The sequence below is a fragment of the Leptonotus elevatus genome, chromosome 12 (genome assembly GCF_054856555.1).
Source record: "Leptonotus elevatus isolate MCC_2025b chromosome 12, RoL_Lele_1.0, whole genome shotgun sequence".
Lineage (NCBI taxonomy): Eukaryota > Metazoa > Chordata > Actinopteri > Syngnathiformes > Syngnathidae > Leptonotus > Leptonotus elevatus.
The window spans coordinates 5,755,921-5,781,439 of NC_141250.1; the positions used below are offsets into that span (position 1 = coordinate 5,755,921).

The window sequence follows — 25,519 nt, forward strand, 5'->3', positions numbered from 1 at the left end:
TAATGTGACGAATTTACTTCATAAGAACCATCCTACGTCACGCTTATGTTTACTTGACTGACAAATCCACTGCCTGCCTGTCAGACAGCACGCCAAGTTAGCGGTGTTACTTTGAAGCCCAGATTTGTGCCGCTGGGTGGTACACCTCACATTTAAAACAATTAAAAGTACAAACTAAGACTTGATTCATTTAACTGCATTTATTTTAAAGAGGCCGCCTAAAGCTGCTCTGGGGGGCGGAGTGTCTGCAAAGTGTTGCGCCGATTGGGGCGCTCGATCGGGGGACGTGAGATGGCGTGCTTGTTGGAGGCCCCTCTCCGCGTCAGTGTGCTGTCTGTGAGTGTCATTCTTATCAATTCAAATAGTAGTTTTTATTGCCACTGTGCCCCTTTCTGTTGTAATTTAGGAAGATCAATTAGTTGACATAAATACGTTGTTGTCAAACTAGAACGACTGTATGCCCCCTGTTAGCACAAAGGCTAAGTCAATGGCTCTGCAACATGTAGCGATGTTAGCGGTCCGCCTATTGTGGCGTTTACCAGAAAGTGAGCACTCGTTTCAAACATTTTGCTCGCACGGACAGGCGGGAACGATGAGAACACTTGAAGTTAAAACTGCGTTCTACCGTGTCTTCACGCCCGGTTGACTAATGTGAAGCGAAACGAGCGTTTGACGAGCTGTCAGTGTCGCCCGGAATGAGTTAGCGGCTAACCTGCTACGAGTTCGTAACAACTGTTTCTATTCATTTGTGTGTTTTCTTGTTCTATTGTAGGAAGTCACTGCCACGAGTCGCCATTATGTGGACCGACTGTTCGACCCCGACCCACAGAAAGTGCTGCAGGGAGTCATGTATGTTCAATTGCTGTCAACAAATGTGGAGTTTTAATTCAAACTACTGGTTGCATGACTTGATTAAGTCAATACTAATATTATGAAAGTCGAGATGATTTGACTAGTCGCTTTTAATGTAAATACACCAAAATCTAATGGTTTGCAAAAACCTATATTCACAATAGACTGCTCATACACCAAATTAATGTAGAACATTCGCATCTTGGGAAATGCTGTGTTTGCAAATAATCACCAACCTCTTCGTGTGTGATTGCTCCAGCTACCACTCTTTTTTCTCTTTGCGAGTGTGGCTGGAAATAATTGTTGAAAAATTAGCTTGAGCCTGGCGTTCTCAGCCTCTTTTGGGTTTACCTCACTTACCAAAGCAGAGCTTTTATAAATTCAAAAGACAAATTAAATTACTGCGATTGGCTGGCAACCAGGTCAAGGTGTACCTCGCCTGCCCCCCAAAGATAGCTGGGATAGGCTCCAGCATGCCCATGATCCTAGTGGGTATAAGTGGTTTGGAAAATGAATGAATTTAAATCAATTAAGGTGACAAACCAATTTCATTCACATTCATCTCTGCGTCCTTCTCAAGCAAAAATACCTGATTAGCGACTGTTCGACATCACGTTCGAAAAGCCTTTAAAGTAGAATTCAAAGATTAATTAAGTTGCTATTTTTCTTGCTTTTGGAACCTCCAATGATGTTGTGTTTCAGAACTAAATTTCTCAATGTGAATTTGCTTTCCGTTTTTATTTTTAACCTCTGAAGAGAAGAGACTGGCTCTGGTTACACCCTCCAGTCATCTGTACTTTTCCACCAGCCGCCTGCCATTTGATAATGTTTGGCCCGCTTGCAGAACACCGGAAACGTATTAATGATCATACTCATGCAGCAAAAACACGTTGCACAATTGCATTGCGTAAATGTGTTTTTAAATTTTGCTTGTGTCTTTTCCTGTGCATCAAAACAAGTCTAACCAACGTAAAATCTCCATTAACACTGTTGTCATGCGCTCATCTCCTTGTACATTGTGTTTGTCTCCACAGTGACATGAAGAATGCCGTAATTGGCAACAATAAGCAGAAAGCCAATTTGATCGTCCTGGGAGCAGTGCCAAGGTACGCGCCCCTCTTTTCACCTTTTAGCTTTCTTCCTCCTCTTCTGTTCTTGTACCATTCTTATTAAAAAGCAAAACATAACATCTGAAAGACCAAGCACAAAAAAAAGCCAATTACTGTTGAACCTCGATTTAATGGATTTTAGATTTAACGGACAAAACATAGTGTCCAGCGGTTGTCAAAGTCTGTTAGGCCCAGAATTGGCCGCTGTTGTGTAGTGGCACTCTGGCGCTATCAACAGCCAGAAACTGGTGCTCATATTTTCATGTTGTGCCTTTGCTATCACAGATTTACACTACAGACTAGCTCTGGCTAACAAACGTACACATAGAGATAAATAACCACTAGAGGGAGCCTTGGCTGGTTTAGGAGTGCAGAACTCCCACCATCTTGAGCCGGGGGTCTCCGGCCAACTCTTCCATTCACTTGTGTTAAGGTGACTGTATTTGGCTCCAATAAATTAATCAGAACTCGTTGAACTCTTTACAGAAATTTGGCACAGATTGGTTTATTACAAACATAATACTGACAACCACCATTTACATTGTTGTCATTAGTCATGTCCACGTTTCTGAAAATATAGAGAAGTCAAACAGAAGCCTTTAAAAGTATATTTGTGTGTGTGCCTAGGTTACTGTACCTTCTGCAGCAGAGCTCCTCCAGCCTGGAGCTGAGGACAGAATGTGCGGTGGTGCTGGGCAGCCTAGCCATGGGCACAGAGAACAATATCAAGTCCCTGGTGGACTGCCACATCATCCCCGCCCTTCTTCAAGGTTAGGGCACAAGTGCCCTCCGATGTAGGGAAATGTCGTCGTCATCATCGTTAGTGGTGAACGTCTTTTTTGTTGCTTGCAGGTCTCTTGTGTCCTGACCTGATTTTCATTGAGGCTTGTCTTCGTTGTCTCAGAACGGTCTTCATCAGTCCCGTCACTCCAGTACAGCTGCTATACACTGTAGGATTACTTACTACTTTTTAAGCCAAAACGTTAACCCCCACACCCAAAACAACCCCAAACTTTTTTTTGTTTTATTACCTGCAGGATCCCACTGTGATCCCCCATTTAATGTCTCTGCTGAGCCACTCACATAGGACGCAGGAGTACACGACGCAGATCTTCTCCCACTGTTGTAAGGTATTTGTTGGTATTGGCTCACAGGCGATCTGAAGACTCAAGGAAACAGCCAAGACAAGACATTTTTGATTGATGTGTTGGTGGTTTGTGTTCAGACTCCAGAGCACCAAACCGTTCTGTTTAACCACGGCGCCATTCAGAGCATCGCCCCTTTGCTAATATCGCCCTCTTTTAAGGTAAGTGGCCATCTTAACAGCAATGTTTGTTTTGTTTATGGTATCCTTTTGAATTTACTACATCCCATAATTAAGTAATAAACAAAAGGTATTTCCTTAAAATTATTGTTCATTGGTTTATTAGAAATTGCCTCTATCATAAGTGCTAGTGATATTGGTTACTTGGTATCAGTGAGCCCTTATGAGTTGAGTACTGATATCAATCTGAAAAAAAGTGGTATCAGACATAACTATTTTATAAAAAATTTAGGGGTGTAACAAAAAACGATTTGAACCGGAAATCCGGTTTTGATTTAAACGATGCGAGTGCACCGGCAGACGGACTAATTAATTGGTCTAAAAATAGCGTGAACCGGCCGATGGTCCGGTCAAGACATTATAAATCGGTTTTACGTCGCTGATACAGCTGCTAAAAAGAAACAAAGCAGTCCAGTTGGCGCTGCTAAGGCCAACTTCAAAATAAAAGCCTTCCAACTAATACTTTGACATCAATCTAATTGACTTTGAGTTTGAAAATCCTCACAGCACGTGGTGGGCGTCGCAGCTCAAGGAAATAGCTTGACTCGTCCTCTTCGATTACTACTCAACACAACGCCAACCCGGAATCATATTTAACTGCTAAATAAGGACGCTAAGAAACTGCGAGTTAATTAGTATGTAGTATGATACGGCACATTTCTCCGGCATTAGCAATTAGCCACTAACTGGAGCGTAAACGATGACAGGGTTCGAAGAGCCATTAGGGTGCGTTCAAATGCACTTGGACATTTCAAACTTAGAAAAAAAGTCCATCAATGCATTAAATGTTAATAATTGCAAATATCTAAATAATGTAGGTTTTATATCAATCGATAAAAGCTGACATACATTAAGAATGATTGGTGTGACATCACTTTTTTTTCTCTTTTTTTTTTTACTTACAGTAATTTCTGGACTACAAGCCACTACTTTTTTAACTTGCATTCGACCCTGCGGCTAATACAAAAGTGCAGCTTATCCATCAGATCACAAGGGGGCACACACTAAAGGAAGCGCAAGAGCGTCAGGCAGAGCAAACCAAACCAAGTGAGCCCAAATACAATATGAGAGAGAACAAGAGCGAGACACTTTGTGGCCTCATTATGGAAAAGAAAGTAGCGGGAACCCGGTGTGGTAACATTAAAAACACCTGCGGCTTATATGTGTAACAAACTCAAGTATTCCCCAAATTTAGCTAGCGCGGCTTATAGTCAGGTGCGGCTTGTAGTCCAGAAATTACTGTAATTACAATCAATTGTCCATCTAGTCACTTCTGTTTACAATACCTAATCAACTACTAGCCTTCCATCCTTCATTCTAGTTGTTGGTATGTCAATGAATCAAAAAATAGAGCATAAACCTGCCTTTTTTATATATAATTCTTATCACATTTACCACCAAAAATTGGAGCGCCTTTTCAGTAGTCCCCTTTAAACAGGCATTAAACAAAACACTGATCAAGAATAATACTAAAAGTGATAGTATAGCAGTTTAATTTTATTTTCATCAGTCACCTGAGTTTTTTTTATTTACCCCCTCCAATCTGCACACATACTCCTGGTTGGGAAACACTGCATCGGACGACCTAATCCATAGTAGTGTTGAAGGGCCAGACTGACTGATCATGATGCATGGTGATGATAACTAAAACAAGAAGTTTACATTAAGTAAGATGGCTCTTTGAAAAATATTCAGTAGTAGTTATGACTTACGAGTGGAGTATTTTATTAGGCAGATGCATGTTAAAACAGCATTTTAAAAGACTGATAGTTACTAATTTGGTCTGTAACATGTCAGAACATTACATATGTGAAAATGTTGATCGCTGTTTTACAAAATAAAAGCAGTTGTTTGCAAATGTGCAAATTACGAGATTTAGATCAATTTAAAATAAACTATATTCAAATGATTAATGTAGTATCAAAATAATTGTAAATTAATTTGACAATTGTTGAGTAATCAAATAATCATTGCAGCGCTACACCAAATTGAACCAATCGAATTGTAATCCTACTGAACCGAATTGAATCGTTCCATTTTAAAATCGAACCGTTCTTGTATCGGATCGCACCTCGTGTATCAAGATGCGTATCGAATCGTCTTGCTTGGAGATATTTACACCCCTAATCATTTTTAAAATTTCAACACGACTGATTTCAGTAGGGTCATTAAAACCACCTATGAACGTTAGCTTGAATATCATGCTGACCAAATACAGATGCAAACAAACAGATGTTAACCTCCATATTGTCCTTCCAGGTGCGTATGCAGGCATTAAAATGTTTCTCAGTGCTGGCCTATGAGAACACTCAGGTGTCCATGATGTTGGTGAATGGTGAGTGTTTTAGTCTGTAGTACTCGTTAAGTGGGGTACACGCATATTAACACAATCAAGTCAAATGTAAATGTGAACTCTTTTTTTCTTTTCTTTTTACTTTCATTTAAAAAAAAATAGCTATGTTAAAAAAAAAAACAGCCTGCTTGTGTACCCAGCTTTTACCAGAAATCATCACCTTGAAAAAAAATGTGTGTGCTTGCAGTGCTGGTGGAAGGTGAGCTGCTCTCTCAGGTATTTGTCCGAATGATGCAAAGGGATCAGTCCATTGAAATGCAGCTAACGGCAGCCAAATGGTGAGCGGATTGTAGCTTTGTTAAATTCTGCTTTCATCATTTTTGACATGCGCTCTTTCTGCTGCAGTCTCACGTACATGTGTCGTGCAGGCGCCATCAGGACGGATGACAGCTGCATTGTCCTAAAGGTGCTGTTTTAATCTTCGTTCGTTTATACGTTTTGACGTATATGTGTATGACTATGTGCCTTTCCTGCTGGTGCAGACACTGCCGTGCCTGGTGCGCATGTGCAGCAAGGACCACCTGCTGGAGGAGCGGGTGGAGGGAGCCGAGACGCTGGCCTTCCTCATGGAGCCCGATGTGGAGTTGCAACGGATCGCAAGCACCACAGACCACCTGGTGGCCATGTTGGCCGACTACTTCAAGTACCCCAGCTCCGTGTCGGCCATCGCCGACATCAAGAGGGTTGGTCGCTATAGTTGGGACTTTTACCCACGTTTGACATGTTTGTATTTGACTATTCGCTGTCTGTGCAGTTGGACCACGACCTTAAGCACGCACACGAGCTGAGGCAAGCGGCTTTCAAACTGTACGCCTCGCTGGGCTCCAATGACGAGGACATCCGCAAGAAGGTTTGCCATTCATGCTGTTTCTAAATACAATTGGCCACCACACATTAGTGCTTCAGCATTCACAAATTATCTCATTTGTTTTACAAAGTATGACTACATTACCTGACTACATACCAAATTGGTGGCAAGGAGCTATAATGTAGTAGATTGAGGATCTTAATTTGGATAAAACCACCATTTTGTGGTATCTTTGTGCCAACAAACTATGTTGAAGTAAGTTGAGTTTAATTCAGACTAAATTAGTTCCTTTCAGCATGCTTGTGGTAGCTATAAAAAAAAAAGGCCGCTGTTAATTTTTTTTTTTATTATGCGCAGATTTTTTATATTTGCGGCAGGGTTCCGTCCCTACTCATAAGCTTTAATTGAATATTTGTATGCATGTGTATTCATTCTTTACCTTTGTGTGTCTTTGTCAAGATCACAGAGACAGAGAACATGATGGACAGGATAGTCAGCGGCCTGTCAGAGTCCAGCATTAAAGTTCGCTTGGCGGCTGTCAGGTGAGGACATATTTGAACATGTATAATTGTTGGACTGTGAAGTTGTTTGATCCATCCTCATTAGGGTTGGGAGGTAGAACCTGTAGATCTCCAGAGGTGATATTCAAGATAAAAAATTAGAAGTGGAAATCAACCCAAAACTTTACAATATGTTGTATGCACCCCCACTAGTATAAACACGGCATTCTGATTAATATTGTGTTTGTAGAATATGAGTTAAGTAGCAAAATCCACCCATTTTTATACATCTCAGTGGGCGGCCATTTTTCCACTTATTGTCCACTGAAATTGACATCACAGTTGCTCAGAAAACAATTTTTTGGGCTAGACTTTCCCCCTTAATTTTTACTCTTGAATATGTAATCTGTGGAGATCATTAAAGCATACAGGCATAACGTTTTTTGTAACTGTTATACAAGGGTTCAAATACATAAATAACTGTTCTAAAGGTAAAAAAGATTTTGAAAAAATTGCTTGCATTCTGAATTGCATCCCTTTATGGGTCGTTCAATGTAAGAAATGCCCCTCTAATGTGTCCAGTGAATGTGTGTGTGTGTGTGGTTTTGGGGTTTTTTCCCCTGATGGTGATCTGGCGGGAGGCCCCGGGGACGACCCAGGACACGCTGGAGAGACTATGTCTCCCGGCTGGCCTGGGAACGCCTTGGGATCCCGCCAGAAGAGCTGGTGTAAGTGGCTGGGGATAGGGAAGTCTGGGCTTCCCTCCTAAAGCTGCTGCCCCCGTAACCCAACCCCGGATGGATGGTTGGATGGATGGTGATCTGATGCCACTGTAAACAGAACAAATGAAGTCTGGACATTTAAATTGTACTTGACAACGTGGGAATAAATCCTGTTCCCTTGATAATGACAAAAAGAATGTTGGAACTATGACATGAAAAGGTAGAGAGCTGGTTGACATGATGCAGAGGAGGAAGGTGGAGTTATTGTGGAGGAGTTTGTTAGAAACGTCCTGGAGGTAAAAAGAATGTCAGATAGAGCGATGAGCCTGAAGCTAGGAATCGAAGGTGTGATGATCAATGTTAGTAGTGGGTATGCGCCACAGGTAGAATGTGAGCTGGAGAAGGACAACTTTTGGTTGGACCATGATGAAATGATGCAGAGCATCCCTTGAAGTGAAAGAGTTGTCATTGGTGCAGACTTCAATGGACACGTTGGTGCAGGAAACGGGTGATGGGCAAGTTTGGAATCCAGGAGAGGAACGCAGAAGGACAGATGGTGGTTGACTTTGCAAAAAGAATGGAAATGGCTATCGTGAATACTTTCTTCCAGAAGAGGCAGGAACATAGGGTGACCAACAAGAGTGGAGGTAGGAGTCCACAGGTAGACTACATCTTGTGTAGACGGTGTCATCTGAAGGAGATCAGCAACTGCAAAGTAGTGGTAGGTGAGAGTGTAGCCAGACTGTATAGGACGGTAGTGTATGGGATGACTGGTGGTGAGGAAGACAAAGACGGCAGAGCAGTGGACGAAATGGTGGAAGCTGAAAAAGGAAGAGTGTTGTATGACTTTTAGGAAGGAGTTGAGAAGGATGTGCTTCCAAATGACTGGATAACTACAGCAAATGTGATCAGGGAGACGGGTAGGACAGTCTTGGTGTGTTATCTGGAAGGAAAGGAGATAAGGAGACTTGATGGTGGAATGAGGAGGTGCAGAAGTGGATCCAGAGAAAGTGGTTAGCTAAGAAGAAGTGGGACACTGAGAGGACTGAAGAAAGTAGACAGGAGTACAGGGAAATGCAGCGTAGGGTGAAAGTAGAAGTGGCAAAGGCCAAACAATGATGACTTGTATGCTCGGTTGGACAGGAGGGAGAGACTGGTCTATACAGGTTGGCAAGGCAAAGAGACAGAGATGGGAAGGACGTGCAACAGGTTAGGATAATAAAAGATAGGATGGAAGTGTGTCGACAGATGCCAGTACTGTGATGGGAAGATGGAAAGAGTACTTTGAAGAGTTGATGATTGAGGAAAATGAGAAAGAACGAAGAGTAGAAGAGTTGACTGTTGTGGACCAGAAAGTAGCAAAGATTAGTAAGGATGAAGTGAGAAGGACATTGAAGAGGATGAAGTGTGGAAAGGCACTCGGTCCTGATGATATACCTGTGGAGGTATGGAAGTGTCTAAGAGAAGTAGCAGTAGAATTGTTGACTGGGTGGTTCAACAGGATCTTAGATAGTGAAAAGATGCCTGAGAAATGGAGAAGTGTGTTGGTGCCCATTTTTAAGAACAAGGGAGACGTGCAGAGTTGTGGCAACTACAGAGGAATAAAGCTGATGAGCCACACAATGAAGCTATGGGAAAGAGTAGTTGAAACTAGACTGAGGGCAGAGGTGAATATTTGTGAGCAGCGCTATGGTTTCATGCCAAAAAAAAAAAGAGTACCACAGATGCAGTATTTGCTTTGAGGATGTTGATAGAGAAGTACAGAGTAGGTCAGAATGAGCTGCATTATGTCTTTGTAGATCTGAAGAAAGCTTATGACTGGGTGCCCAGAGAGAACTGTGGTTTTGTATGAAGAAATCTGGAGTAGCAGAGAAGTATGTTGAAGTGGTGCAGGATATGTATGAGTACTGTAAGACAGTGGTGATGTGTGTTGTAGGCGTGACGGAGGAGTTCAAAGTGGAGGTGGGATTTTTTTGTTCACTATGGTAATGGGCAGGATGACAGACGAGGTTAGACAGGAATCTCCATGGACTATGATGTTTGCCGATGATATTGTGATCTGGAGTGAGAGCAGGGAACAGGTGGAGGAGAAGCTAGAGGCGTGAAGGTTTGCCCTGGAAAGGAGGGGAATGAAGGTTAGTCGTAGCAAGACGGAGTATCTGTGTGTGAATGGGGACCCAAGTGGAAGAGTGAGGTTACAGGGAGAAGAGACCAAGAAGGTGGAGGAGTTTAAGTATTTAGGGTCAACAGTCCAGAGCAATGGAGAGTGTGGAAAATAAGTGAAGAAGCGTGTGAAGGCATGCTGGAACGGGTGGAGAAAAGTGTCAGGTGTGATAGAAGAGTTTCAGCTAAAATGAAAGGAAAGGTTTCTAAAACCTGGTTGAGAGAGCAGCAATGTTGTTTGGTCTGGAGACAGTGCCACTGAGGAAAAGACAGGAGGCAGAGCTGGAGGTGGCAGAGATGAAGATGCTGAGGTTCTCTTTGGGAGTGACCAGGATGGATAGAATCAGGAACAAGTACATCAGAGGGACAGCACATGTTAGAGGCTGTGGAGATAAAATCAGAGAGGCCAGACTGAGATGGTTTGGACATGTCCAGAGGAGACATAGTGAGTATATTGGCAGAAGGATGCTGAGTTTCCAAATGTCAGGCAGAAGGTCTAGAGGAAGACCAAAGAGGAGGTTTATGGATGTAGTTAAAGAGGACATGAAGGTAGTTTGTGTGAGAGCAGAGGATGCAGAGGACAGGGTTAGATGGAAGCAAACTGATTCGCTGTGGCGACCCCTAAAGGGAAAAGCCGAAAGGAAAAGAAGAAGAAGAAGAAATTATAATTCTCTCCTTAGTTATTAAATAATACATGGTGTTACACTTACTATATACTGTGTACTGTATCATGTTCTTGTTTCAGATGTCTACATAGTCTCTCTCGGTCAGTGCAGCAACTGAGGACAAGCTTCCACGATCACGCTGTGTGGAAACCCCTCATGAAGGTTAATGGAAGCAATTATAAATTTGAATCCATAAGAAAATGTAAAATGTTTCTATCTGCTGGTTGTGCTTATTTCAATGCAGCTGTTGCAAAACGCACCTGATGAAGTCTTGGTCATGGCGTCTTCCACACTATGCAACCTACTGCTGGAGTTCTCACCCAGTAAAGAGGTAAACACCCACACACCCACACACACACACACACCCACACACACACACATTGTATTTTTCAAAACGCTCTTCAGGGTCTTACGTTAAGCCTTATATTATTACTATTTGGGTGGTGGCACTTTTGGGTCATATTCATGATATAATGCAATACGTTTTCCTTATTTAGCTTTTTTTGCTGTATTATTTAAACCTGTAAGAAAATATTTTTCTTGTTTTTGTTTAAAAAAAACAATGATGACTGAGTTATATTATTGGATATAACTTAAAATATTGACTATTAAAAATTCAAGTTCATATTGATTTTTCTCCTATTCCTGTATGAAATTTGTACTGGCCCGCTTCAGTGAACTTGGCCCAAAAATAGCTGCGTTTCCATTGCAGTTTTTCGCAAAAATAAAAACGATATTGTACTATTTCGATAAAATACAATTTCGACTTACCGGTGTTTCCATGGAAGAACGTTTCGCTTCGGAGGCGCAATTCTCGTAATGTCCCGTCTCGCGGGATCTCGCAGTTCTGTAGGAGGTGCTCATGATGTTTACGGAAGACAGACGCCCGGAGTCGTTAATATTACTTTAAAAACATCTCCCTCCCCTCATCGGGCGGGTTCGGGCAAATTGGTGTTGGTGTTGTGTGTGCGTGCGCAGTTATAACTTGTGTTATGGAGCAGACGGATGGATTTCAACGACGACGTGCGCCGTATGTTGCTCGTTTGCTTGTTGCCATGGGCAATGGCCATTTCTCGTGCAACGATATGGGACGAGCGTTGAACGCCTTGGCTCCATAACTGAATCGCTTTGTGCTTAAAAAGACATGTTAATCCCCTCCAGAGGCAGCTCCGACACGAAAGCGAGTGGCCCCGTACTTCCTTTCCTCCGTGCTGGGCGGGGGTCACATGACTACAGGGAATGCGCAAAAAGTGTTTCGATTACACTTTTGCAAAATACTTTTATTTCGACACGTCTCAAAAACCACCTCATGAGAGCGTAAAAACATTTTTGCGATATTTGAGTGTTTTTTCTAAAATCAGGTGTTTCCATTACCAGCTTGCTTTTGCACAAAACTGAGGGTAATGGAAACGCACCTATAGTCACATAGTGCTCGGGCCACTGTTTATTTTAGAACCCAAGAAAAATGGAGGTTTGGAGGGCTTGCCTGTATCGTTTATAGCAGGAGTTCATTCAAAGATAGGGACCAGCGACGAAAATGCTCGATCCCCTTTGAGACGCCGCTTAGTCCTGGGATCCAGTAGTGTCTGATCTGCTGACCTGAGGCACCTGGCAGGTGCGTAGGCGTGGAGGAGCTCAGAGACTATTTAAAGATTTTAAAACAAATAAAATAACCTTGAATTGAGCTCTAAAGTGTACAGAGAGCCAGTGAAGGGAGGCCAGAATTGGAGTTATTTGCTCCCTCTTATGAGCTCCAGTTAGGAGCAGGGCAGCAGCATTTTGGAGCAACTGGAAACGCTTGATGCCAAGTCCACGTGACTAAACACCACAGCTACTGTTCTTTTTGTTGAAATTCAAGAAGTTTACCAGTCTTTGGTAATGGATGAATAACCCATTAGACCCCGCAAATGTAACTGTGGTGAAAAATGCTTTCTCTGTCTGACAGTTCCAACTAATTTTGTAGTCGACATTAACTTCTGCCATGCTGTTTGGTTGTTATTTTGAAGGACGTTTAGAATTGATTGAATGTGTGCACCGAATGCTCCACTAAGTGAAATTGTAGTTAAATATCCATGTGTTGTGTTTGCATATGTGCAGCCCATCCTTGAATCAGGCGTCATAGAACTACTATGCAGTCTGACCCAGAGTGAGAGTCCTGCACTTCGTGTCAACGGGATCTGGGCCCTAATGGTGAGAAACGTCTCCTCGGAACACACTCCGAGCTCAAATCACTGGAGACAGTTGAATTAGAGGTTGACCCTGTACGTGTGTGTCCGTGCCCTTATACACAGAACATGGCGTTCCAGGCAGACCAGAAGGTGAAGGTGGAGATCGTTCAATGTTTGGGTACAGAGCAGCTTTTTCGCCTACTGTCCGATCCTGACGGCAATGTGCTGATGAAGACGCTCGGTTTGCTGCGGAATCTCCTGTCAACACGCCCTGTGAGAGCACACAAATCACTCAGACAGCACTCATCTTTTTTGACCCATCGTTAAACCTGTCACGATAACACATTTTTAATAGCAGCAAAAGATTTTTGTATTTCCTAATGATCATATCAAAGCCAGCATGTTGCATCATCAGCATGTTTCTTCGCTGTCAGCACATCGACCAGATCATGAGTTCTCATGGAAAGCAGATCATGCAGGCCGTCACGCTCATTCTGGAGGCTGAGCACAACGTGGAGGTCAAAGAGCAGGTGAGAGGAGCCTGAAAGTTTCTTGATGTTTATGGGATGTACCGTTTTTGTGACTGATGTGTATTACAACCATTTCATTGACCAGACACTGTGCATTCTGGCTAACATCGCTGATGGCAACACGGCCAAGGAACTCATCATGACCAATGATGACATGCTGCAGAAAATCAAATACTACATGGTAGGCCTAATTCTATGAATCGTGGTAAATGACGCTGCGGACAGTAGGGAGGTGCATTCAGGGTGGGACTTTCATCATAACATTTGGTCTAGCTTTGACCGATTGGAGTTTTGTATTTCATGAAACACAATAAATATGACCCACATTTTATGCAAAGTAGCGTAGCCCACTTGTCTCGTATACAAGGTTCAAATTTGGGAGTAATAGACAAAATCTCTTGGGCAAGTTTGTTTTTACAGGATGCCTGGAAACAGCAGATATAGTCCTAAAATGATACTTTGTGATTTTCAGGAATGAGGGTTTAAGACCATGTTTTTTGAGTCTACTCATTATAAACATGGCTAGCCAGAGGTGTGGACTTGAGTCATGTGACTTGGACTCGATCGAGTCAGACTAGTCATGAATTTGACGACTTTAGACTCGACTTGGCAAAATGTTAAAAGACTTGCAACTCGACTTGGACTTTAACAACAATGACTGGTGACTTCACTTGGACTTGAGCCCTTTAACTTGAAAATACTTTCTTATTCCACCAAAACAAAAATATTTAAATGTATGTTAATGATTAAGTTCCGTCTCGGTATGTGTGCGAGCTGGGCTGGCACAACAGCACTGTCATTCAGACATGTCAGGGAAGCTGCAAACACACGCCGCCTACGCTAAGGCTAACTTCAAAATAAAGCTGACCAAATAATACATTGACACCAATGCAACAGCCTTGGCGGATTTTACTTTGAAGTCTGCCTGTATGGTGGCGTGAACGCGTAGTTGATTTCCTTTTGACATTTTGGCTTGCATTTTTGACGGTTTTATTGAAATTACATATTTTCTACCAATGTTATCATAAGTATATTAAATAGTTAATTTAGGACGCGAAGAAACCACAAGTTAATTACGCCGTCATTTTATGATACGGTACAAGTCTCCGGCGTTTGTGGCTAGTGGCTAGCTGTTAGCGTTAGCATGGGGTGCCTGGCTTGCAACAGTAGTTTGACAGCTATTGTTTGGCACGCTTGCTTTTCTTATTATTTTCAATATTGTGGACCTATGCTACTTTGTAATCCACTCTCCATGTTTAAACAAAGGGAATGTGCCTTAAATTGTACTTGGATGTATTTTGCATTATTTGAAAAAAAATAATAAATATAACTTTGCCTTCATTTATAATTATTTTATAAAACACTAGCTTTAAAAAAAAATAAAAACATTCAAAATGTCCAATATGGCCATTTGGATTTTAGGAACACAACGTCGAGGGCATTACAAGTGCAATATAACGTAAGGGAGGATACCTTGGTTTTTTTTATACATGGACCATGTATAAAATAATTGTATCTTGTCTTATATTGCACTTAAAGTTTGTGTTCCTAAATTCTAATGGCCATATTTGACATTTTGAGTTTATATATATATTTTTTTATTTTATGGTAAAAGTATTTTATAAAATAAATTAAGACAAAGTTCTATCTGATTTCATGTTATTTATTTTTTGGAAAAACAATCTGATCCGTGACTTTTGTGATCCGTTGCATCACTAGTTGTTTGGGTACAAAAACTATGAGGTGGTCAACAATGAATTTGAAATATGTCTAAGATTAGATCACTGACAGAGAGGCAACAACTTCAAACTTCGTTCAAAATCTGAAGTTGCACAAAGAACGGTAAGTAAGCTAATGTCAGTTGTTTATCGGCTAATTATCGTTACTAGCTGCGTAGGTAATGAGACTGTAAACTCACTGGTAGCACATTGCAAACACGGCAATTGGTTGCACCACTCTGGGTTCACTCCCTGAGTCCCTCACTCCTACTTGGATACTCACTTGAAATAAAAATAATCGACAATATTGTTAGAATGACTCGAAAGGACTTGAAACTCAAAGTGTAGGACTTAAGAATCGCTTGAGACTTGTCAATCTTGACTTGGGACTTGAGGGAAAAGACGAGACTTGCAAAACAATGACTTACTCCCATCTCTGTGTTGTGTACCTTATGTAAAAGTGGTTCTTTTAATGAGATTCATTTGGCTCAAGAATAATACAGCACCTCGTGCGCAGGCCTTAACGATAAGTGATTGTCTGGCTCAGTTGCAAATTTTGAAGCGTTTGACTTATTTGTTACCCTTAGGGTCACTCTAATGTGAGACTGCAGCTCGCCGCCACCTTCTGCATTTCTAATCTCATTTGGAACGAGGAAGATGGTAAAACAGCACACGTCACAAGGATCCTATTGGGATCAATCAATAATGAGTGCTTACAAATTTTGATGATTTTGCAAAAAAATAAAGTTGTGTAAAATATTAGAAGAAGCACACCCACCCTCATGCTACTTTGTTGCAATAGGTTCTCAGGAGCGCCAGGACAAGCTGAGGGAGTTGGGCTTTGTAGACATGTTGCACAAACTCTCACAAGCCTGTGACGCCAACCTCAGCGACAGGTAAGAACCTCAGCTCACCTCCAGCTAGCGTCAACACAATAAAACAACACATGATGTCCCAACAGGGCAAAGACAGCCATGCAGCAGTACCTGGCATGACCACTGGGGGGCTTCACAAGCATTACTCGGGGAGGACGCCTGCTGTTTTTGTTTGGTTGAATGGCGGAAGCTTTTTGAGTTGCACAAAGGCACCTTTTCAAGAAACGTTTTTCTTCTAAAGACATGACTTCCCTTGACTGTTTGGAGACGGTTTTTTGTGAAGCTTGGAGCTTTTTGGTGTGACATTTTGCTTGTCATGGACTCGACTTATTGAGAAAACTGGATGACAAGTCTTTTTTCTGTTATTTTTACATTTGTAATTGAAGAGAGCGCTTTTCCTTCTTTTTCTCCTCAAATCAACGGACACCTTTAGAGGGAAAGGAAACAGCTATTTTGAAATGTGGATGTTTTCATTCTTGTGTATACTTACCTCGTAAATATATATATATATATAAATATGAGCATAAGAATATCTATTTTTGGAATGTTTTTTTTTTCCTCCCCCATTTTGCCCTCTGTGTTTTCAGTCATGTTTAGAAATGAATATTTCATGTTTGTCTTCAGTGTGCCTGTGGAAGGAATTGTTCTATCACACACTCAACCCTGTGGCATCTTCACTCCTTTTTCTTATTTATGTTAAACTTAGACGTACTTTTGTGCGTCTTACAAGAAAATGATCCAATTGAGACTCGTTCCTCCTTGTGGACACTAAAGACCAGCCAAGTATGAGCATTATGTGTGATACATATTTGCCGTCATGTTTTAAGTTCTTCTTCCTTTAGCCACCCCTTCTTCCCCTGGAGTGTTCACTGACATTTCACACCTCACTGATGCTCTGGTGGGATGAACGTGCTCACTGAAAATATATGCAGTCCCCACAAAAGAGCTCATTTGTGCTGCTTCTTTATTCTTCTAAGTTCAAGTCTAAAATAAAACAACCAACGTGATTAAAGTGTAGATTTTCAACTTTGATTTAAAGGGACTACACCATGGTATTTTAAGCCCTTCCACAGTTAACTCTAGGCATATAAATGATGAAATCTTACCTTTGACACAATCGCGATGTAATTTCTTATGAAATATGAGTTATTTCGGGGGCTATTTTTCTTACCCGGAAGTAGTAGCAGAGAGCAAAGAAAGAAAGAGTAGAGAAAATGAAAAGCACCACAGCGGGTTCACCCGCGGTCCATTGCTCATGGGACGAGCACTCTATCCACTACACTATCCATTTAATTTTCTGATCGCAAATGTTTTACTAGTTTACAGCAGTGTCAGCCAATGGATTTGAAGACAGCCAATTGTCATTTAATTTCACTTTGGCATTTCAAATGTGAAGAATAATTGATTGCTTTGAATTCATTTGGAAAGAATGTTTATTGATAAGGGCTACTTTTGTCATTATCCCATGGAGGGAGGTCTCAGAGAAAGTGGGCGTGCGTTTAGGCCGCAGAGGCGGTGCGGGGGTGGGGCCGTGCCTACAGCTCGTTCTCTCAGGTTGGGAGGGGCTGGTGCTTGGAGAGCAGAATAACCTAGAATTTCTTATTCAAGGGGGGAATGGAGGAAAACAACTTGTCTTGGTCATGTTTTTGGTGAGGAATTAGCATTTTAACCTGGCTAAAAGCTCCAAAAAATGTATTTCTAATGTTGCAGTCCCTTTGAAGAAGTTTCTTCAAAACAGCGTATACTTGTTGGGTACTAATGCGAATATGTGCTCATATTCCCTTTATATTCTTATTTATCAATGTAATGACTGATCATGTTAGTGATTTCTCAATGAAATATTTTTCTACACTAATTCTGCTTTGAACTTCTCCACAACTTTATCCCAGACATGTCTGGTGTGTTCATTGGTTCATGATGCCGTTTGCTCCGTAATATTTTAACACAGAGGCCATCACAGAGCAGGTGCATTTAGACTGACTGGATTACACACAGGTAGACTCCGTTTATCATAATTATTCATTTACGTCAACATGGAATCATTCAGAAACCAACAGGGAACTTCTGTAGTCAGTTGGCTGTACTAAGAGAAAAGGGGGTTAATCATTTTGCACGCCCTACTTGTCAGTTATTTGAAAGATAAATCAAGTTAAAAATATCGTATACATTTCATTCCACCCCCCCCCCCAAAAAAATCCAATGTTTTATCTTTGTTTGAAGCATAAATGCAAAAGGTCAAAAAGTTCAAGGGGACTAATATGTTTACAAGACACTGTATACTAAGAAAGCAAGTCAATTCCAATTGAGGGCCTAGAAATTGAATATTCAAATACCAAATTCAAATACCTCATAAGACACACAAAGTGTCCAGTCAATATAGCAGTGCTTCCCACAAACATCACAGGAGTCCATCATTATTATTACAAAACAATGCTTCTTTATTGTCGGAACCCCTGCTCGAGTATGTGTAACAGAGGTCATTTTTCTTCTTTATTTTTCATAATAAAATACATGTTAGACCTCCCACAGGGTTTTTTGTCTACACACAGCCACCCCTGTGCAGCTCCAAAGCAGGCACATTCCTCATGCAACAAAAGCTGTGACATGCATTGGATTTACAATGTTACTTTCTTCAATTAAAATAAAAAAAGATTTCATCCCAACCCAAAGTGAGTTCCTTCTTGTCATGTTATTGCGGACAATAAAAAACAACAACAGAATGATATTTTACAAGTAACATGGTGCGATGTCACCAAATAAAACTTTTTTTTTCTTTTTTTTTTACAGTAGTGCTGTGCCCCCCTCTCACTCCATTTCCAGGGATGCATCATGGGTAGTGTAGTTTTCTACGCTGGTGTTTCGCACCAGCTTTGGCAAGTAGGGTTTTAAGATGAACACGTGTGTGCGTGTGTGTGTGTGTGTGCGTGCTACATTAGAGCTCCTCAACAAAAATAGTCCCTTCACATTTCCACATATGACAAAATAGGTTTTGGGATCAAGGTGCAAGGTTTCATCAGATGGCTTTTATTTTTGTTGTTTGTTCCAAATGCCTGCTCAGGATGTCAGGAGTGTTGACATGGAGGAGAAGGCACCAATGGTTGGATGGCTAAAGCTCAGGAGTGATGTGAAGGTTGTAAACAGTCTGGATGAACTGTCACGATACTATAGGATAGTCTCACCATCATCACGTTTGTATTTCCTATCAAGGACAATTTTGTCTTTGGCACACACCATGAGACCCTTTTCAAACTTCACCAAACGGGGAGGAAAACTTTTTTCTCTCTCTCTGTTCGAACCCTGTTTGCTTTAGTTTAATGATGGGCAAGCAAACCCATGATATTAGATTTAGGCACATGGGTCACAAGTCCTTAAAAATCAATAGGCTTGAAAACTATTTCGGACGTATTTGACTTCAGCCTTTGCTGAATGTGTCATTCAAAGTCATCAGGGTTCTTCCTACAGTACAGTAGAACCCTCTTCCCTGAAAGTGTGACGGTGGGCAATCAAAAATTCATCAAATATCCTTTAAAATCAATAGTTTTACTGCAGGGACATTGGATGGTAATCCCTGAACATTGTGCTGCCTCAAATTTCATCCAAAACCCTCAAGGTTTTTTTTTCTTCTTAGCTACCTGAGCTATCTTGGATCAAATACCCTTGAAATTAGTCATCTTCTTCTTGTGATGAGGTGCCTTACACTTTGAAGATGTTTGGTTGAAAATAATGGCTGGTATTTCAATGAAAAGGATCATGTATTTAGTGGATCTTCTTGTGTCAGACCCATTTCCCATCGACATTGAGACAATCCCTGAAAGCTTGAAGGTCAAACAACCGGACCTACAACAGTAATAAAAGCTACGTGGGCTATCATGGGCCAAATGTTCTCTCAAATCAAGTTTCTTTCATTCTTGTTGTTGGCTACCTCTTGTGTCAGATGAATTCAAAATTAACAGGATTCTCTCTTACAGTAGAATTATAATCCCTGAATGTTTGAAGATAAGCAATCAAACAATTGCAACCTGACATTTCATCGTAGCTGCCTAGGTTATGTCGGGTCAATTATATAAGAATATCCAATACCATTACGCTATTGTTGAGAAATGAGATGGTAATGAAAGTTGGGCAACGTCACCTGGCGTCAGATCTCATTCCAAATCAACAGGGTTCTTCCTTATCGCTAGTATCCGGACATTCGCTACCGGGGATATCTAAGGTCACAGCTAGGGTGAGCAGATTTTCAAAATGAAAAATCAGGATATGACAATTTCGCTGAAAATCAAATACACAATAAATTATTTCCAGGAATTATTTATAACAAATTTAATCACTAGTCAATCTGGTGACTGGTAGTTATGTTATTGCTTTTAGCTAATACTAAATGCTATCTTGGTTGACAGTTCAACAGCGCTAAACAAGATAATGAATGCAGTCACCATTATCCACCTTTTTTTGCTGTGTCTCGGCAGCTATTGGAAGCTGCCTGTGCCGTTTATCTCGCGCTGGTCCAGCATTGGATAACATTGGAACTATACCGGCAGAAAAGCTCAGCATGCGTTGGATCTGACCGGCGGACGACCGCAGCATTTGGCTAGTCGGACTTCATTTCCCATGATTCTTAGACATGGAAGCAGGAAGTAGTTCTGGTCCGGTATGACGAAAAGACGCCTGTTAGCGATTTCATATTGATGAGAATGAGAATGCAAACGTGAATGTGAAAGTAAATAGAAAGGAATTCATTCCTTTTTAATTGGTTTATCGTTTGAATTGCTATGACAACTAACTGTGTGATTGACTTACTCATGGCCCAAAACCATGGAATCGGATATCCTTGGATTGAAATCAGGCCTCTTTCTAATGTGGACAAAAATCCAACATGTATCAGGTATACTGTGTAGACTTCACATTGGGTTTTGTGTAAATTCAACCGTTGATATCCCGCCCTGAATCTTTCAAGCTCGTTTACCGGCAATCTGGCCTTGGATCAAATGTCATTAAAAGTCAATATCGTTTGCACCTCTTGTATAGAAAACGGCAATCCCTGCAAATCGGTGTGTCGAAAGGGATGTGTCGGCTACTCATTAAAGTGAATTTCGACACAAGCTAACTCAGCTACAGTGGTTCGGATAACTTTTCAATGAAATGTGCTAAATCCTTAAGTTCATATTAAAAGGTTGTGGCTGTTATTAGTTCTTATAAAGAGTGTGCACAAGTATGCATTTTTTTTGTTTTGTTTTACCAGAGGGAGTTGAGCCATTTTCAAAATCAACAAGGTTCTTCCTTTGATACGGAAACAAAAACTTCTGAAATTTGAATAGTACTTTCATCTTGGGGGGCACTAACTGGGAAAAAAACGCTATTGAGGGGCGCACAACAGGGGCAATTACGGTCCTGTTGCTTTTTAAGTGCAGGGGAAAGAGCAACAACCATCCCATTGATGAAGGTAACCCAAGGAAAGCAAATGTAGTGCTTTTGGAAAGGTCCATGCTGGGTCTAAAATGAAACAAAAGTCTCACATAAATGGCCCGGCTTCATTCGGAGCTCAGAAAAATGAGAATTGGAACTCGGGGGAACCTCCACAAGGAGGTTCTGCTACAGTAGCTGCAGGGATTGACCGCCAACCGCTGAGATACTGTAAGACAGGGATGTCCAAACTCTTTCTGCCAAGGGCCACATATAGAAACATGCAAGGGACACTTTGACATTCTTCACAATTTATGTAGGTAAAAATATGCAAAGTGTTTATAAATATTGTACGTTATTAGAGATATATATAGTTTTTTAAAAACAGCCTGATGATAAAGGAAAAATATTTTTCTCCTGCCTTCCTACCCAGTACAGAAAGTACACTGCAGGCAAACGATTCCCATCAATTGTGAACTTTAGTATTTGTCGTGGGCTGAAAAAAATGACAGCAGGCCGCAAAGGGGCCCTTGGGCCGTAGTTTGGACACCCCTTAAGACAATGTGTGCTGTTGTAGCTCCATCACTTGAATGCTGACGCCGTGTTTCCCTGATCTTGTCTCCTCTGATCCCGTTTTATTCTGTCCTGCTACCCCTCATCTTCATCGATGAAGCTGATGTGCTCCGAGGAAACCCTGCCCTCTCTCGCCTCGGCCCGCCGTTCCTGCATCTCCATCTCCTGGGGGGCACTGTCCCCCGGCCCGGTCTGTTGGCGAAGGTTCGAGTTAGAAGCCCGAGCAAGGTGGAGTTCTCCGGAGTTTCTCCTCGGTGAGTCCAGAGACGAAGGTAGCGAGGAGAGGGAAGGGAGAGCGGCGACAACGGAGGACACCAGCGGGACGGAGAGGGACGGTCTCAAACAATGGTCTCCGGGTGAGGATGTGAGAGACGGCGGTGCAGAGAAGTGTGGTGGCCATGGTGGAGGAGGCGTGTCCTGGGAGGGGGGCGGGGGTAGCAGGCTTCTGCGGCTGATGCAACTGGCCTGTCGGGATGGGTGGCAGGAGGAGAGGGACGAAGTGGAGGAGAGGGACATGGAGAAGGAAAGCGACGGTGATGGAGTCCCGGACGCCAGTGGGGGGCGGTCCTGCGGGGAACACATGAACATACTGGAGGAGGCCAAGATCGGGGACCCCTCAAAAAGTCCTTCCTTTGGTGAGGGGAGATTGTTGCATGGGGGTGGCGAGGAGTTAGGCCTTTGTGGTGAATGAGGAGTCGGGAGAAGGCATTGCGGCAAGTCCACACCCTCCACGTCCCCGCCGTCCAATAGGGAATGTGTGTCCGGTCTTAGGAGGGAGCACGGCGTGACGGGAGCCGGCGCCGTTAAGCCGGCGCTCGCTGACAGCCGGCTGACGCTGCTGCTGGGAGGCGGGGTTAAATTTGATTCGGTGGCCACCAAGAGGGGCTGTGGCGCTCGCTGGAGAAGGGGCTTGAGCAGGTGTGTCATTTCCAGAAGCTCCTGGCTGAGCTTGGACACTTGTCTGGAGAGGTTGTTCATCTGGTTGGTGAATGATTGGAGAAATATGAAACTCATGCATGCTAATCATTACTATTATTGCATGTAACAAATTAGACAGTGATACCTTCACTTCATTTGTTTATATATATATATATATATATATATATATATATATATATATATATATATATATATATATATATATATATATATATATATATGTGTGTGTGTGTGTGTGTGTGTGTTTGAAAAAATAAAATAAAATTCATTAATTTTCATTTAATTATAAACTCTGAATTAAATTTACACATACAGTGTTGAAATTGAGATGAATGGAAATTTTACATATTTATTTTTAATTTTTTAAATAAATAATTAAATATAACAAAAAAAATGAGAGTCCAAATTTTTAAGTTGACCAACAGAAAATTACGATAAAAGGAAATTCCCCAAAAAGTCAGAGACTTGAATTAAAAAGTCAGAAAATTAAATGTTCAAAAAGTTACCATAAAACGTCCAAAAACAAAAGAAGGCAGAAAATAACCATAACATTTATTTGGAATTGCAAAAAAAAAAGTCAGAAAATTGATTTAAAAAAGAAATCCGCCAAATTACCATAATTTCCATGTCCATAAAAGAAAGAAGTGTCTTAAAAAGAAAGAGTCTAAAAATGTATGTAAAATTGCAAAAAAGTAGAAAAAAAAACAATTGGATGCAGCATATTTTTGTATTGTGGTGCAGCTCTAATTAGCTCTTTGGCGCTCAGTACATTATTACTAACACATGGTTTCATTCATCGCAATGTTCAAATGTTTTGTTGCTTTAGACTGATTTAAAAAGGAAAAGGAAAACTTTTCCGTAGGCTTTCTAGACTTTTCTATGTTATCAATGGATGGTCCATTTTGTGAATGATTTTTGCTTTTCCATAGAGAGCACAATTCATGAATATACTCATTGATGATTAAATCATAAGACGTCTTCGAGTTGCCTCATTCATCTGAAATGTTTTTGCCGAGTTGCTAGATGATGAAATGCATACTGAAGCAGCTAAGGTTGTTTTGAAGGACTACAAATAATGCATATGGCTACTCTGTACTCATATAGTTACTTGAAGCTCTCTAAGGGCCTAATGGTGAACTGCTGTAATATTGTGGTATGTGTTATACTAAAATAGAATCTGCTAATAGACCACCAACGTAAACATGCATCAAAGCAGTAACAACTCACCTCCTCCGTCAACTTGTACACACTCTGCTTGATCTCAGACGACTCTCGATTGCCTGCACACAAACACGCATACGCACACATTGATACACGTTCACTGTTAAGAATGTGAAACCTCACTTGGGGGTGACTTAGGTGCACGTTACCTGTATAAGGGGATGGCGAGGCTGCAGGTGACATGCTGGGACTGAACTCAAACTTCTGGGACGACATGGAATTGTTTTCCGTCTCGATGCCGTCCACAAACCTATGTAGAAAGTGCACGCTCGGGTTTTATGATTCTGCAGGGGCACATTGACATCGCAGCAGCAGCTGCGTGACCCCAATTCGAAGTCGCTGATGTTAGTTTTGTAAGGCCTGATTACATCTCTGCTGGTCCAGCTCGCTGTGAATGAGCTCCTGATGCAAGACGCCTGATTACTGGCCGGAATTTTAATCTTGCTCAATCAGTCAGGCCCTTTCTCTCTCTCTGGCTGTTTAACTCCTGACACCCAACTGGGAGGTATTCAGAATTTGGTATCAATAGGGCTGCCTGGCAGAGAAAGTGAGGACGTCACATTGTAGCCCAACATGATAACAGACTGATGAATAGATTCTTTTAAAACCAAGATTGATGTGGTTGGTTTGGACCTGGCTGATTTGTCAAGGCGGTGGTACCGAGCACCTCCTCTACCTAACAGCTCTCCATATAATCGCGCTTACCTGGGGCTGAGCTCTGCAGGCGCGCCTGCAAAGCTGACCACGGGTATCTGCAGGGTGACGGGGCGGGACTGCTCGGCGGGGGCGCGGAAGAGCCTGGGGGTCAGCAAAGGGGAACGCAGTGGCGAGTTGAGCCCTCGGCTGAGGCGCAGAGGCGAGCGGGGCGCGCGGGACACCAAGTTCTGCTCCTCGTCGCCCCCTTCCTCGTCCTCACGGATGGAGGGCAGTTTCTTCACCAGGCCGCCGTTACTCTCCCAGTCAGACTGACACACACACGCACGCACGCACACACACACAGTTAGTGGTTTGATTAAAAAAGTGACAAGTCTATACTCTTTGATAACAAATACAAGAAAAAAAAAACAAGAGCCCTTTTTAACATGATTTTTATGTTTTTACATGATAAGTTTCATGTTTTAACATGATAAATATTATGTTAAAACATTAGACTTTTCATGTAAAAACGTGAAAATTATCATGTAAAATTATCATTGAAAGGCTTTAGTTTGTCATACGAGTCGACATGCCACACAAAATTAGGCCCAGGGTTAACGTAAGCCTTCGGATCAGGCGATTTCTCCGCCTTTGCTCAACACTACGGGGGTCTAAAAACTTCAACAGATGTCTCACAGTACTTTGGGTCACAACATAACCGGCTTGGATGCAGTAGATATAGTGGAGCTCGTAGCCGTGGAGCCGTCCGTGCCCCGCCAGCTGATCCAGCATAAATGACGCTACCTCCAGCCGGTCCGACTGATTCTTCCTCCCGTACAGTCCCATGCACTTTAAATTCCGTCTGAGAGTACGCATACTTATTACAACGCCATCAACTGTGCTTAGCAATTGCAAAATCTCGCCATGTCTTAAACCAAGCATGAAATTGAACTTAATCAAATA

General features: G+C 41.9%; 2 protein-coding genes across 2 annotated transcripts in view; one reads left to right on the forward strand and one right to left on the reverse strand.

The window, feature by feature from the left end:
• The first annotated feature begins 70 nt into the window (after nucleotides 1–70).
• Nucleotides 71–16,319, forward strand: armc8 (armadillo repeat containing 8). Its single transcript, XM_086091926.1, has 22 exons — nucleotides 71–336; nucleotides 773–849; nucleotides 1,887–1,958; nucleotides 2,589–2,731; nucleotides 2,814–2,911; nucleotides 2,999–3,091; nucleotides 3,187–3,267; nucleotides 5,545–5,620; nucleotides 5,826–5,916; nucleotides 5,984–6,044; nucleotides 6,121–6,321; nucleotides 6,393–6,488; nucleotides 6,906–6,988; nucleotides 10,577–10,658; nucleotides 10,741–10,827; nucleotides 12,594–12,686; nucleotides 12,788–12,937; nucleotides 13,099–13,194; nucleotides 13,280–13,375; nucleotides 15,500–15,572; nucleotides 15,715–15,808; nucleotides 15,874–16,319. The coding sequence occupies exons 1-22, from the start codon at nucleotides 292–294 to the stop codon at nucleotides 15,905–15,907; spliced, it is 2,022 nt and encodes a 673-aa protein (XP_085948052.1). The 5' UTR covers nucleotides 71–291; the 3' UTR covers nucleotides 15,908–16,319.
• A 1,914-nt stretch (nucleotides 16,320–18,233) lies between these two features.
• The window catches only part of kcnh3 (potassium voltage-gated channel, subfamily H (eag-related), member 3), a 135,860-nt gene continuing 128,574 nt past the window's right edge, over nucleotides 18,234–25,519 (reverse strand). Inside the window, exons 13-16 of the mRNA XM_086090749.1 lie at nucleotides 24,626–24,885; nucleotides 24,070–24,170; nucleotides 23,927–23,979; nucleotides 18,234–22,738 (exon numbers count right to left, since the gene is read on the reverse strand). Coding sequence (XP_085946875.1) covers nucleotides 21,836–22,738; nucleotides 23,927–23,979; nucleotides 24,070–24,170; nucleotides 24,626–24,885 — 1,317 coding nt within the window. The 3' untranslated portion in view covers nucleotides 18,234–21,835. The remainder of the gene's footprint in view (nucleotides 22,739–23,926; nucleotides 23,980–24,069; nucleotides 24,171–24,625; nucleotides 24,886–25,519) is intronic.